This window comes from Camelus dromedarius, chromosome 7 (genome assembly GCF_036321535.1).
Source record: "Camelus dromedarius isolate mCamDro1 chromosome 7, mCamDro1.pat, whole genome shotgun sequence".
Classification (NCBI taxonomy): domain Eukaryota; kingdom Metazoa; phylum Chordata; class Mammalia; order Artiodactyla; family Camelidae; genus Camelus; species Camelus dromedarius.
Genome location: NC_087442.1, coordinates 4,891,101 through 4,904,318, shown reverse-complemented (window position 1 = coordinate 4,904,318; position 13,218 = coordinate 4,891,101). Strand labels below are relative to the sequence as shown.

The following is a 13,218-nucleotide window of genomic DNA, read 5'->3' as shown; positions in this document are numbered from 1 at the left end:
CTGCCCAGCCCTGTGAGCAGTGGGGGGTTGGAGAGATGCTCCAGGCTCTGCCCACTTCATCCTTGAAAGCCTATCCCACTTCTCCTTCTGCTCCATCCCTGCAGAGCCCACCTGTTCATGCAACAACTCCCCTTCATCTTCCAAGACACCCCAATTTCTCTCTCCTTACAGGATGTAAGGGGTGATGTGTTCCTGGGGTCCAGCCTATCCTTTCAGAGGTGCCTCCACTGTAAACCTCCGAGGCCAACATCACTCAGAGATGCAGACTCAGGAACCCTGGGTCAGTCTTCTGGTGGTGCAGCGGACCAGACCACACGGGCTGGCAGCACCTGTCGCTGATCTGGGAGAGACATCACCCAAAGGGAGCGGCTGCCCCAGCTGCAGATCCCCTGGGTCCCGGCCCCACCCCACCCACCCCCATTACAACCCAAGGCCTTGCCCCTCCCCTCATCGTGTCTCCCTCCCATTGTCCCCTATCTGGCCTGGTTCCAGGTGGAGGAAGCATCCTGGTCCCTTCCTGGTTCCACCAGGAGCTGCTCTGGGACTGGCTTTTCACGTGGGCAGTGAAGATTGGACTCCTTGACCTATAGGTCCTTTCCAGCCCTAGTGTTACCGCTCCACTCGCTCCACCCTTCCCTCCCGTCCTGGGGGTGCTCCAGCCAGTCTCCTGCCCAGGGCCGGGGGCACCCCCACCCAGCCGTCCTTTGACCACGCACGAAGGGCAGAGAAATCACACAGGCCGGCTCAGCTCTTGGCTTTTAGGACTTTTATTCCCGATGGTCTGAGTCCTGGGCGGGGTCGGAGGGGACCGACCCTCTCCCGGGGCCCCTCCTGGTCCTGGCAGGACCCCGGCGGCCGGGTGGCTAGAAGTTGGCCACCCTGCGGAGGGACTGGACGCGCGCGCTGTGGGCCTCCCAGTCGGAGAAGCTGCGAAAGTCACCCCGCTCCACTAGGTACATGCGGCCGCGGTAGTTGGGCTCCTCGTACAGGACCCACCTAGGCCAGGAGGGCGGCGGGGGTCAGCGGCCGGGTGCCCAGCAGGCCTGCAGCCGCCACACCGGGCCACCCCTGCCCCGGCCCAGCCCTTCACGCTGTGGCTCTGGTCTTGTTCTTGGCTTTTCCTCCCCCGCTGCCTGCCCCGCCACTTCGCTTCGTTGTCCCGTGTCCGGACCAGTGCAGAGTGAGACGTGGCGCGCCCAGGGGTGCTCAGGAAAAGCCGACATTTCAAACTGACCAGCCCAGAATGTTCATCACAAGGGCCAGGAGTGACTCCAGGATGCGCATCCACTCTCATTTCCCCACCCCCCACTCCACCCCAACACACAAACACACACACACTCACACTCACCACTCCTTCCTGCTCCCAGAAAGGACTGTTTGCATAGACAGCACCCAGTACCTGGCAGGGGGCCTGGCACAGAATGGGGACCAATTCCTATTGGTTCGTTCAGTCCACAAATGTGCTCCTGTGTCCACGTGTGTACTGAGCCCTGCTTTGGGCCCCAGAGATTCCCAAGTCAGGCAGAGCCATGGGTTCCTGCCCCAGCCAGGCGATGGGAGATGGGGAGGCAGCTGCACAGAGGAGCCGGGCTCCAGACTTCAGGTCCCAGTGGGGCCCCTCCTCCCTCCCATCACAGCTGCATTGGGCTACAGGTCCCACAGCTCCCACCTCCAGCAGACAAGGACACGGACAAGGACTAGTCTCTGAACGCCTGGCTGGGAGGGCTGGGCCTGCGTGAGGGCGGAGGGAACATGGCAGCCCTTCATCAGCCCAGACACTCAGGACAGCTTCCCCAGGGGCCACTCACCTGCCACCAAGGGCCCTCTCCTCCCCCATCTCAACCCCACATCTGGTAGGCCTGGTGCAGTCTGGTCTCCCCACACCCCCTCACTAGGGCCTCCGAATCTACCCCCCTTCCCCCAGCCCTACCCATGACCTCCCCACATACCCACCCGCATGCTGAGGCTGTGGCCTGAGGCACCTCCGAGGGAGTCAGCCAATCCCCCCCTACCTCGCAGAGCTGGGAAATACCCCAGGCAGTGTCGTGGGCTGTCCCTGGAGCATGTGTGGGCGTCCCCAAAAGGAAGAAGAGGAAAGGGCTAGCCAGGCCTCTGCAGGAACTACCACCCCCACCTGCCGGCTTCCGCTGTGACTGCTGGGAGAAGGCGGGCAGAGGGAGGGAGGAGGGGCACGCCCACAGCAGAGCAAGGACTGTGCCCTTGGGAAGGGGGTTAGCGAGGTGCCGGCTCGTTTCCTCCAGGTGCCCTTCAGGTGTCTGGGGACAGGCCATTCCTGAGCTGACTTGGGGACCCAGAGGAAAATGACTCCTGGCATGTGGGAGGTGGTGGGGAGACCTGCCTTGCACCCCACCCCCAGACACTAGGAAAGGCCTTGAAGGAGGTCAGGTCCAGACCAGGGGACCCAGGGAGGCACCACTGGGCAGCTTTTCCTTGCCAAGGGCTTACATTTTTTTAATAAGTTAAAGTCACAGGAGGCAAAGGATGAGGGCTCCATGGTGAGGGGAGCAGATCCCTAGGCCCCAAAGTGGGGTCCACCACAGGCATCCTCCCGCGCACTCCTCACCCTCGGAGCCTTGTCTTCTTTTAGGTAAAGTGAGGGCTGAAGTCCCTACAGTCAAATCCTAGCTCTTACCTTCCCACCTTTTTTTTCTAAACAAGCCTCTGGAGCCCCCGGGTGGGTAGAGGGGACTGGGCCTCTGGGAAGGACACTTTCTATGCAAAGGTATAACTTTGGCCTCACCAGACACAATTTAGCCAGCAATTTTCCAGGACAAATGGTTGTTTTGGAATTCCACCCCTGGATTCCCAGGTGCCATCAACTTAGGGCAAACCTGGGATTTCCCAAAGGCCTCTGGGTCGGAGGCCCGGGGTCTAACAGCCAACATCAGGCTGCTGGGGGGAAGCTGGGGGAGCAGTTCCTCCTCCAGCTCAGCCGTGTCCCCCTTCAGTCCCTCTCATGACCACTTGCTTTCACCCTCATGACATTCCCTGGTTCCTGCCTCAGTCACAAAGACAGCAAAGGGATCCCTTAGGCCACATTGGGGATCTTCTCCTGGGGTATGGGTCTGGGGTCTGGGGGGACACCTAGCTCTTGAAACCAAAGGCCTGGCTGCAATCCCAGCAGTGCCACTCACAGTGGGGTGGGGTAACTCTCTGGGCCTCAGCTTGCTTCTCTGTAAAATGGGACAACACTGTTCAGCCGGCTGGGTGGATGGGAGGAGGAGGAGATGGCCAACTTGGGTGTGTTTAGGGGCTGTGAAACTTTGCATGACAGGCGTGCACAATGGGCATACACAATGCCCATACATACACAATGGGCATACAATGGAAGGAACCACGTGCAACAATCAACAGAAGCACAGGGTTCTGAGGGCTCTCTTGGACCAGGGCAGACAAGCCCCTCTGGGCCTGGGGGAAGCCCGCTCAGCCACTCCCTGTCCACCAGAAGTGAGCCACTGTGATGCCCATCTCCCCAGGGAGATCGGCATGGGGAGGACTTGTCGCTTGGTAGGACAGGTCCAGTTCAGGGTAAATAAGGGGTGAGCAGGTGGGCAGGGCCACCCTTCCCAGAGCAGGCTTCCCCCTGCTCAAGAAAACCAAAGTGCAGTCCCTGAGATCAGCCCAGTCAGAGAGAACGGCAGGTTTGCAGAGTGCCCTCCAGCCTCGGCCCCTGCCAAGGAGGGGCTTCCTGGGCCAGGGAGGCGGCTGAGGGAGGGAAAGGGCCTCCGGGCAGGGGTCAGGCTGCCCACCCGCTGGGGTCTGACCCACCCTGGCAGGCAGGGACCTGTGAAGACACTCGGGCTCTACTTACGCTCCATCCCCGTACACCTTGACGGCGTTGACACAGTTCTGGGTCCAGCCCCGACTCTGCAGGAAGGGACAGTCGTCCTCGAACTCCAGGCACTGGCCGGTGAAGTTGCAGCCCTCGAAGACTTCTAGACGGAAATGCTCCCCGTGCTGCGGGCCCCCCGGGAGTGGAAGAAGGGAAGGGAAGAAAGGGAACTGGGCTGTTTCCTCCCATGAACAGAAGCCCATGTGGGCAGGAGCTGGGAGCACCAAGAGTTCCTGGGTCAGGGGAGGGGGTGGTGAGTGCCCCCCCAACACACGCACCTCAGCCCAGAACTTCTGCTCCTTCTTGTACGTGAGATTTGGTTGGATAAGAGAGTCTATTACTTTAAAGATTCAGAGCCCCCGAACCAGTCTATCTCCTCCTCCTTCAACTAAAGAATCCAAGGTCCAGAGAAGGCCAGACCAACTGGGACAGCGGTGCCCTCCAACTGGTCTGGGGCCCTGGGCTCCCTCCTGATGTGCAGGCGGTTGGGGGGGGGCTCCTGCCCAGACACGCCAACACATTCCTCTGCCGGTCACCCACCCCTGGGCTGCAGGCCATAGGCAGCCTTTAAATGATAATATTTTACAAACTGTAATAGAACCTTTTATTAAAACACAAAGCCAAAAATTTAAAACAAATAACAGAGATCTCATGCGCTGAAATCCCTGCTGGCTCACTGGGACGAGGACATATATCTCCCTAGAAGATTTCCTGTATTTCCAGAAGACAGAGGTGGGCCAGCTCCCAACTGGCTCTGGCGCCGGCAGGGGCTGGGGCTGCGCCACAGCTGGCCCCAAGGATAGCTCTTACGAGAATAGCATTCAAAAGATACCTAGGATAGTTTCCTTACAAATAGCATTATGCAAGCACTGGGCCAGCCACGTTCCTTTCTTTTCCCAATGTCTGTGACCTGGTGGAAATACTCAGAAAGGCTTCTTAAAGGCCACAGAGAGGCCAAAGCCCAGCTGGTTTTGCAACCCCTGTAGAGAAGAAAGGGGCCTCCTCCCCTGGGAGTCCTCAGATGTTCGTCCAGGGGAGGGTCCTCCTGCAGACTCTCTGATAAGAGACTCTAGGACGGTTTCGGGAATCGGCCACTTCCCACCCTACCCTCTGGGGCTCGCAGCGGGTCAGTTAGGACTTGTAACTTGAGAGAACTTAAGGAAGGGGAATGCCCAGTCCTCACATCCCACCCTAGGAGCAACTAGACTCGCACAGTCCTTTGCCATGGCAGGGGTGACACACCTCACTTGCTTTCCTACATGCGCTGGGCTGCACTGTGAATTGGTACCACCTGCTGGCTCCTGCCCCCAAATCCCCGCTGGCCAGCCAGTGATACCTAAGCCTCCTCCATCAGCCACTCCATGATCCAGCATCAAAGGCCCCTGAAAAGTGCTACAAGATGACCTGCCTGGTGGACACACCAGGCCCACATCAGCCTTACTTTAGCTGAATGCTCCCCCATCTGGTTGCAAATTCAAAACTCTAATGTTACCAACAGCATTTGAAGTGGAAAATTCAGCAAGATTTTGGCATCAGAAATTGAAAGTGGTTTCCTGATACAGGCCTGAAAATGCAGGCGTGAAAACTCGCAGGGGCTCTCCAGTTGGGTCCCCAGGCCATCCCTCAGACACAGGAGTAGCTGGGTCTGGGTGGGGACAGCTCTCCATCTTAGAGATCCCACAGTCTCATCCGTTCTTAAAGCTGGGAGGGCCATGCCCCCTGATTACTCAACCCATGTCTGACCGGGCCTAACCAGGCCAGGGTCACTCCGGCAGGAAGCCCCCACCCCAGCCAGCTGGAGCGGCTCAGGCCCACTCACCATGCCCACAGGCCGACAGGAGCCCATGTGGTCGTTGTGACTGTTCCAGCGGTAAAAGTCAGGGTAGTCGCCGTGCTCCAGGACAAACTGCTGGCCCCGGAAGTCGGGGTGGTCGAAGCAGACCCAGGCTCCACTCTCCACGCGGACAGAGTTCACCCGGTTCATAAAGCCTCGGTCCTGGAAGTTGTCACAGTCCCCAAAGACCTCCAGCTTCCGCCCTGTGAAGTGCTTGCCCTCGTAGAGAGTGATCTAGAAAGACCAGGTTAGAGGGCATGGGGTGAGGCTTCTCTCCTTTCAGTCTTGGAAATGGATGAATGGGGCCCAACACCCTCGACTGAACCCTGACCCCCAGGCCCTGAAGCCTAGGCTCGCTGCATACACCGGGTGCTCAACACTGTCTGTTGCCTGGGTGAAAGAACGCACAGGTGGAGGGTCAAGGTCAGGCCCAGCGCCCGGCCCACCCCCTCCAGGAGCCCACGGTTGAACAGACAAATTGCAGAAGATGCATGGGGACAGGGATTTCCCCTTTGTCCAGGAGCCCATTTGAAAACAGGCTCTTTTCAAACTCGCACTGCACTTTTCAAACTTAATTTTTGTTTATCAGTGAAACATAACATCCAAGGAAATGTTTTCAAAAGAAAATGCTTCACCCACAACCCACCGTTATGACCCAATATTCAGTTTTCAGAAAGTCAGTTTCCTGGGATGGGGCCCCTTAACCGGAGGGACTGGATCCAACCAAGCCAAGTCAGGGCCTGGTGCAGGATTAATGGCTCAAAAGAGGGCTTTTTCAATGTCACCCCATCCCTTTGTTTACTAGGCCACTCCTTTGGGTGACAGGCATGTGTCAGACCCGGAGCTTTTCTAACCCAGCGGTCAGTTCAGACACCATGTTTTGGGGACGGGTACTCCCTGTCCCCAAACTAAACAATATGAACCAGATGGTAACTAGATTTATCATGGTGATCATCTGGTAATGTAGAAAAATATCGAATCACTATGTTATACACCTGAGACTAATACCATCTTGTTAGTCAATTGTACTTCGATAAAAACAAACAAAACAAAAACAAAAAAATATAAACCATATGAACCCCCAAACTCAATTTCTGCAGAGGAACCTAGGATTCTAACCATTCAATAACTCTCTGGGTTTCAAGCATTGTGCTCCTAGAAGAGCCCTGGCAAAGTAATGTCCCCTGGGGCCCAGGAACTGTGGTCATTGTGTGTACTGTTCCTGGTGGTAGAACTGCCCTTCTGGCCCCCTGGAGTTAGGTGAGACCAGATGCTTTGGCCAAAGGGATGTGTGCGGACATGGAAGCCTTGCAGATCAGGCACTGTTTCTCAGCTCTCCTTTCCCCTCTGCTGATATCAAGGTGTCCCTCTGCAGTACAGAAGAGGGTGTATGAACACAGTGCGGGTGAGCTCTTGGGATTGTTTGTTACTGAGGCATAACCCAGCCCACGCAGACAGATACAGTAATGCTCTCACCCACTAACCTTGAACATAGCTTCTTGAGACCAAAGTCTGCCTCAGATTGGCTAAGACAAGGAGCTAGAGAAGGGGGAGAGGTCCAAACTGGCCACTCTCCCTGCACAAGGCAGGTCTGAGTGAGGGCTCCCTGTCCCCCAGATATTCAGGACACCTAATCACCCACAAAATTCAAAGGTCCCTCAAATCTAAACATTTTGCTGAGAACCAGCCCCAAGTGCCCCTGAGGAGATCCTGAGGAAGGAGCAGCCACGTTAGAACAGCCTCAGGCAAAGAAGTGGGACCCACAGCTGCAGGAGAAGTCCAAGGTTCCCCACCCCAACCAAGGTGCCCCTCAGGTCTGACCACCCTCCCTGCTCCTGACTCTAGGGGGTGGGGGTAGGGGTGGGGCCCCAGAGCCAGGGCTGGAGGGACTGGGGCAGAGACCTTCCCACTTCTTCCCACCTCCCACAGCAGGGAGGCCCTCAGCCTTCCCTTTTAAGAAATTTAGCCAACTTTCCTGGGTTTGGATGCAAAGGGCAACAAGCAACAGTCTGCCACTACCCCCACCCCCACCCCCGCCCCCGACCCTGAGCCCAAAGAGCAATGGGAGGGGGTGTCTCCGCCTCCCCCCAGGGCCCCACGGTTACCTTGGGCGGCAGATGGACGGGACAGGAGAGGGCGGAGGGCGGCACTCACCTTCCCCGATCGCTGCGCCATGGTGCACCGCCCTGCCGCCCGCGGGGCCCCAGTTATAGCGGGCGGCGCCCTGCTGGCTCAGCGCCGCCCCGACAAAAGATTTGCTTGGCCGGCGCGTTAGTGCTGTCGGGCGCGCTAAGCCCGGAGGGGCCGTCCTGCCGGTGAGACCCAACCCACCCCCGCCAGGGGTCTCTCCGGGACTCACGGGGGTCACTGTGCCCCGCGAGCCCAGGCAGCCCCCTAGGGGTCCTCTCTCTCTGACCCCAGCCCGACTGCTGTCCCTGCTGAGTCAGGACCGCCCGCGGGGTCTCCCGGCTCCCCTGGCCCTCCCTCCTCAGCACAGAGCCTTCCCCGACCTCCCGCCACTCCTTTTCTCACCTCCTAATCCAGGCTCACATTGCTCCTGAGTTCTCTCTCTGCGTGAAGGATGGAGTCCTGCTCGGGAGGACAGAGAGATAGCCACCTACAGACCCCTGCCTGCTGTTCTTCTCGTGGAACCCAAGTTCATGTGCCCCCACAGTGAGGCCAAACACACTGAAATGTTGAACTTTGGATCAGAAAAAGGTTTATTGCAAGGGCCATGCAAGGAGAACCAGGCAGTTCATGCTCAAAGGGCCCCAACTTCCTGATGGGTTTCAGGAAAGAGTTTTTACAGGCCAGGTGAGGAAGGGGAGTTGCAAGGTATATGATTAGATGGTGGACAAGTCTCTGATTGGTTGATGGTGAGGTAACAGGGTGATGGGTGTCGCAGTGGTTAATGTTATCCATTCTCAGGCTCCAGTAGGTCTGGGGGCTATGGGCTCATGGTCATCAAGTAGTTAGCTTCTTCCTTTTGGTGGGGGATATAGCATCTGTAAAACTACTCAGGAAGTGTGCATCGGATACATTACCTAGGTACTTCAGGGAGGAACTAAGGATTCTGTGACTGCCTTATGGTTGATTTACTGTTTAAATTCTTACCAGTTCTCCTGGCGCAACTGCTGTATTTATCACTGCATGTTCACATCCTTTCAATCATTAATTCTAGGGCCAGGCTTTTGTGACTCAGGGGAAACCTGGAAAATTACAGTTTTTCTATGATCAAGAGGTACACAGAAGTCATGGGGGGAGGGGTCTGCCCCAGGAAAACCCCACAGGGTCCTGTCTGGTTACACTCTGGGCTCCTACCCCCACCTTAAACGTTCTGCTCCAGCAGCACCGAAGCCCTAGTCTACCCTCCATATCTCCCTGCGAGGTTGCGGTCCTGCAGACTCTACTCCTGCTGTCTTGCCTCCCAGAACACTGTCCTTCTACCCCTCCTCCCAGGGTCAATGCTCCCCCTTGATTCCTTGAGGTTCCACCTGCCCCAACATGAACCCCCTCACCAGTGGGCACAGTGCTCTGAGCTCAGACCACCCTGGACATGGCAAGGACGGGTTTACAGAAACACACAGCCCCACCCCAGCGTGGGACTTTCTCAGGACATAAGAAGTTCTTGGCACATAACAAAGGCTCAAAGATTGTTTGTGGAGTGAACAGAGTCAACAATGAGGCCGCAAGATGAGCAGCCCCCAAATTGCTGGGAAGATGAGACATGTATGCAGAGAACAATGCCAGGCGGTTAGCTAGGGCAAGGGGCCAACCCTGAGATCCAAGGAGAGAGCTTATTCAAGCAGGGGTGACCCCAGGGGCTTCAGAGAGGACAGGGAGGGGCCGTGGGGAATAGTCCAAGTTGCCCTCGGCAAAGTAGATTTTTATTATCATTCCACAGACAGCTGCCCTCCTCCCATTTCGGTCCCACCCTCACACACCTCCTCCTTCTACAGCCTCTCCCTAGGGAGTATCAGCCCCCCATGACCCCCAAGTCGGGGTCTCTAACCCAGACTGCTCTCCTGAGCTCCACAGCTGAGGACCCAGCTGCCTCCTGGACAGCTCTGTCCACTCAGATGCCACAGTCCTTTAAGATCAAGATATTTGAAACCTGATCCATCTTCTTCCTCTGAAACGCACTCCATACCCTGCCCAGGGTCCCAAGTCAGGAGCCTGGGTACCATCCTCACCGCAAGACACTCAGGGCCCTGCAGACCTGGCTCCTCACTCCCCCAATCTCCTTCTTCACTGTCCCTCCTGTCTCTGTCCCTCCTGGCCTCTTAGTACCAGCCAGGGAGCCCCAACAAGGGTGGGGGTGATGTGGAGAAGATGCAACAGGAGTCAATAGGCTGGCTGCCACACAAGGGGTCCTGACCTGGTAGGAACTGGTTATTTGGCTACTGCGTGCTGTCCAAGGGGAGAAGTGCTGGCTGCCTCTGGTTAGCTGGCGCATACGGATGTCACCAAGGGGATGTCCTGGTCACTTGGGACGGGAAAGGGCTGGTGTCTTCTCCCCAGGCAGGGGCAGCTTGTGCTCAACTCTCCCGGTGTCACCCTCCACTGTCCCCCGAGAGGAGGGCTCAGGTGTCCTGGGATCCACAAGCCCCAAGCTTGCTGTGATGGCAGGGAGAGCACCCCATCGAGGCACACTGGTGGTGATCTGGCCCCTGGCCCCAAGTCCTAGTCACCTCATCTGGGCAAGGGACAAAGAAAGGCCTCCTCACAGACCTGCTGTGAGGTTTCAACAGCGAGCCAGAGCGGGCAGCGAGGCTGGGCCGCCGTCTCTTCTCTCCTCTTTTTTCCTGGTTTTTTTTTTTTTTTGGTGTTTAATAAATTCTTATTGTTTAATTGGTGACCACTCATGACAAACCTCCATCTCGCTAGAGTTCTGTACAATTATTTCATTTTACAGGTAAGCAAGCTGGGTCCCAGCAGAGCGGAGTGACTGGTCACAGGAAAGTAGGTAGCAGAGGGCTCACTGGAGAGCCCAGGGTGCAGCCTTGGCAGACGCAGGGACTGGCTGCAGCGGCAGAGATCCCCCCAGAGGCCCTGGGCAGGGGTCACTTCCCAGGGGCCCGGTGGAGCCCTTGCCAGCACCCTCTGGCTATTGGGGTTGGTAAGGTCTGAGCTGCTCCTCGGGCAGGAGGACCAGCTTTGTCGCTCCCAGGCCCTGGGACACCAAGGGGCAAGTGCACCTCCTACTGGCTTTTCCTGCCACGTCCCCTGGGGATGAGGACGAGGCAGCTGGGCCGCTGCTGGGTGTCTTCCGCTCTTTGTCACCTGCCTTCCGTGCCAGATTCTTTTCTCCTTTGTGCTTTCCCCTCTGCATGAGGTTGACCTGCAATTTTTCTTTGTCATGTTGGCCTTCTCTGATTTGGGCATCAAGTTATGCTGGTTTCATAAAAGATAAAGGGGAACTGTCTATTTCTATTCTGTCTATTTCTATTGTTCCCGGGAGGTTTTGGTAAAACTGGCTTTTAAAAACGTGTAGGCCTAAGTGCTTTTTATTAGATTTTTGACCACGGATTCAATTTCTTTAACAGTTATAGTTCTGTTTGGGCATTCTATTTGTCTTGAGTCAATATTGGTAATTTATACTCTTCCGTTCTATTGACTATCCATCTAAAATTTTCAGATTTACTGGCATACAGATGTTCATAGTGTCTGTTCAGAAATTTAAAATCTGTTTTATCTGCCGTTATATCCTCTTGCCACTGCTAATGTTCCAATATGCGCTTACGGAACACTCGCACGTGGCTCTGTCCCTTCTGTGTGTGTTGAATCTGAGTCCCCCTCCTCCTGTTGGCTCCTCTCTCTAACCTGCATCCCCAGGAGTGCCCTTATCTGAGAGGGGGCCAGTCTCTGGCACTGGTGGGCAGGGGGCCCTTTCCTGGCTTCCCAAGATTGGAGTGTGTCTCTCTTATGTGAAGAGTTGGTGCCACCCAGTTTCCCTTGGTCCATAGCATCTGCCAGGCATGGTGCGGGGGTGAAGAAGTTTAAGCGGTGATCACATACTCTCCTTCCTCCATGGTTCCTTCTGTTTCCTTGGCCTCCTTCACCTTATCTGAGAAAAGGAAGCTGAGGCGCCCATCTGTGCAATCTGTCCCAAACAGAGCTTTCTCCCGGCTTCTCCCGTGCTCGGGAACCTTCCGCCCAGGCGGCTCATCACAGCGCACAGCAAGGTTGGAACTGCACTCCCCTGAGAGGCCAGACACAGCTCCGGGCGCCTGGGGACTGACACTTTCGGCACCTCGAGAGGGTGGGGAGCCCACCGGCCAGGCACCAATGGCGCCTCAGGAGGGGTGACACGTGAGCTATTGGTGGCTAGTCACCGTCGGATGCTGGTGGCAGGGCGGGCGGGGAGGCTGAGAGGAAGACGCAGCCCCGCGGCTGCACTGAGAGCCCGGACCTGTGGGGAGGGAGGAAGGGCCTCCCATCCCGGCGCCTCGGATCCACCGAGCGCCTTTTCCCGGAGCCGTGGCGCATGCGCGTGGACTTGGAGCCCGGGACACCTGTCACCCTACCTTCCTTGCGGAGCTTTGAGACGTTAACTCTCGGAGCACCGGACGGAGCGGCCCCCACAGCACCCCTCCCTTTCCTTTCAGATCTCCTTTCACCCCGAAAACCCGGGAAGGAATCTCGGAAGGTGAGAGAAGAAACCATGCAGAGGCTACTAGGTCACTAGTGTGAGGACCGCGAGCGCCGCGCTGGGCGCCGTGGGGAGCCGACCTGCACTGCCGTGTCACTTGTCCCCGTAGACAGGGGCGGGGCCTCGGGAACCAACATCCCGTACAGGCTGCAGCGGGTCAAGAACGTAGAAAAAGATGTCCGCGCCTTCCTCGGACTCTAGGGGGCGACAGAGCAAACCCGCCGGCAGACCCCAGGCTCCAGCCTCGGCTGCTCTCACGAGTTAACAGCCAGGTCGTGGCACCCGGACATACCGGCAGCACTTTAAATAGATGTGTAATTTGGGGGTAAATCACATGGAAAACTGGCCGAAGATGCTATCTAGTTAAGAAAAATGGTTGGGAAAAACCACCTCAAAATTTAAAAAATTTTTGTCTAAAAATTGGGAAATTTTAATTTTTAGTGAAACGCTTGAATCCAGCTCAAAAAACATGCATAAGTGGAAACAACCAATTGAGTTCAAAAGTTTCTTCATTTTGCAGGTGGAAAAAAGGGTGAATCCAGAGATGTGGATTATCAACATAGTGGGAGAGCCAGGGCAGGAAAGAGGTCCCCCATCCTCCACAGCAGTGAGCCTAACTTCGTTTTTTCTTTATCAGGGCTGCATCTTCCCCAGCGGGTTATATGATCAAGGCAGTGTGGCCCCGATTGGGCAGCGCCGGCATCAACCTGCCCTCCTCAGAAATGCAAAATCTAGGTCTCTACCCGTGACCGACTGAGTCTGAATCTGTATTAAGCAGCCCCACCCCCACCCTGAGATGGCAGCGCTGCTCAGCCATCATATACGTGTACATGTGTGTGCGCACTCACGTGTATGTGAACCGTCTGGGGACAATGGCCT

At 56.5% G+C, this 13,218-nt stretch overlaps 1 protein-coding gene across 15 annotated transcripts; it reads right to left on the bottom strand.

The window, feature by feature from the left end:
* Positions 1-751: 751 nt before the first annotated feature.
* On the bottom strand, positions 752-7,880 carry CRYGN (crystallin gamma N). 15 transcript variants are annotated; one of them, XM_031455722.2, is made up of 4 exons: positions 7,842-7,880; positions 5,673-5,921; positions 3,833-3,978; positions 752-996 (listed from the first exon to the last, which is right to left on the bottom strand). In XM_031455722.2, the coding sequence occupies exons 1-4, from the start codon at positions 7,860-7,862 to the stop codon at positions 864-866; spliced, it is 549 nt and encodes a 182-aa protein (XP_031311582.1). In that variant the 5' UTR covers positions 7,863-7,880; the 3' UTR covers positions 752-863. The 15 variants fall into 15 exon arrangements, 2 of the variants coding, with proteins under 2 accessions (XP_031311582.1, XP_031311584.1); XM_031455724.2 differs by having other exon boundaries at positions 7,793-7,876; XR_010381531.1 differs by lacking the exons at positions 3,833-3,978; positions 5,673-5,921; positions 7,842-7,880 and adding exons at positions 1,400-1,493; positions 1,954-2,764 and having other exon boundaries at positions 862-996.
* Between the last annotated feature and the right edge of the window lie 5,338 nt (positions 7,881-13,218).

Excerpts from the sequence above, each read along its gene's own strand:
- CRYGN (XM_031455722.2), bottom strand. The coding sequence starts at position 7,862 with ATGGCGCAGCGATCGGGGAAG. Across the intron at positions 5,922-7,841 it reads TGGCGCAGCGATCGGGGAAG|ATCACTCTCTACGAGGGCAA; the intron begins GTGAGTGCCGCC and ends TGGTCTTTCTAG. Across the intron at positions 997-3,832 it reads AAGGTGTACGGGGATGGAGC|GTGGGTCCTGTACGAGGAGC; the intron begins GTAAGTAGAGCC and ends CTCCTGGCCTAG.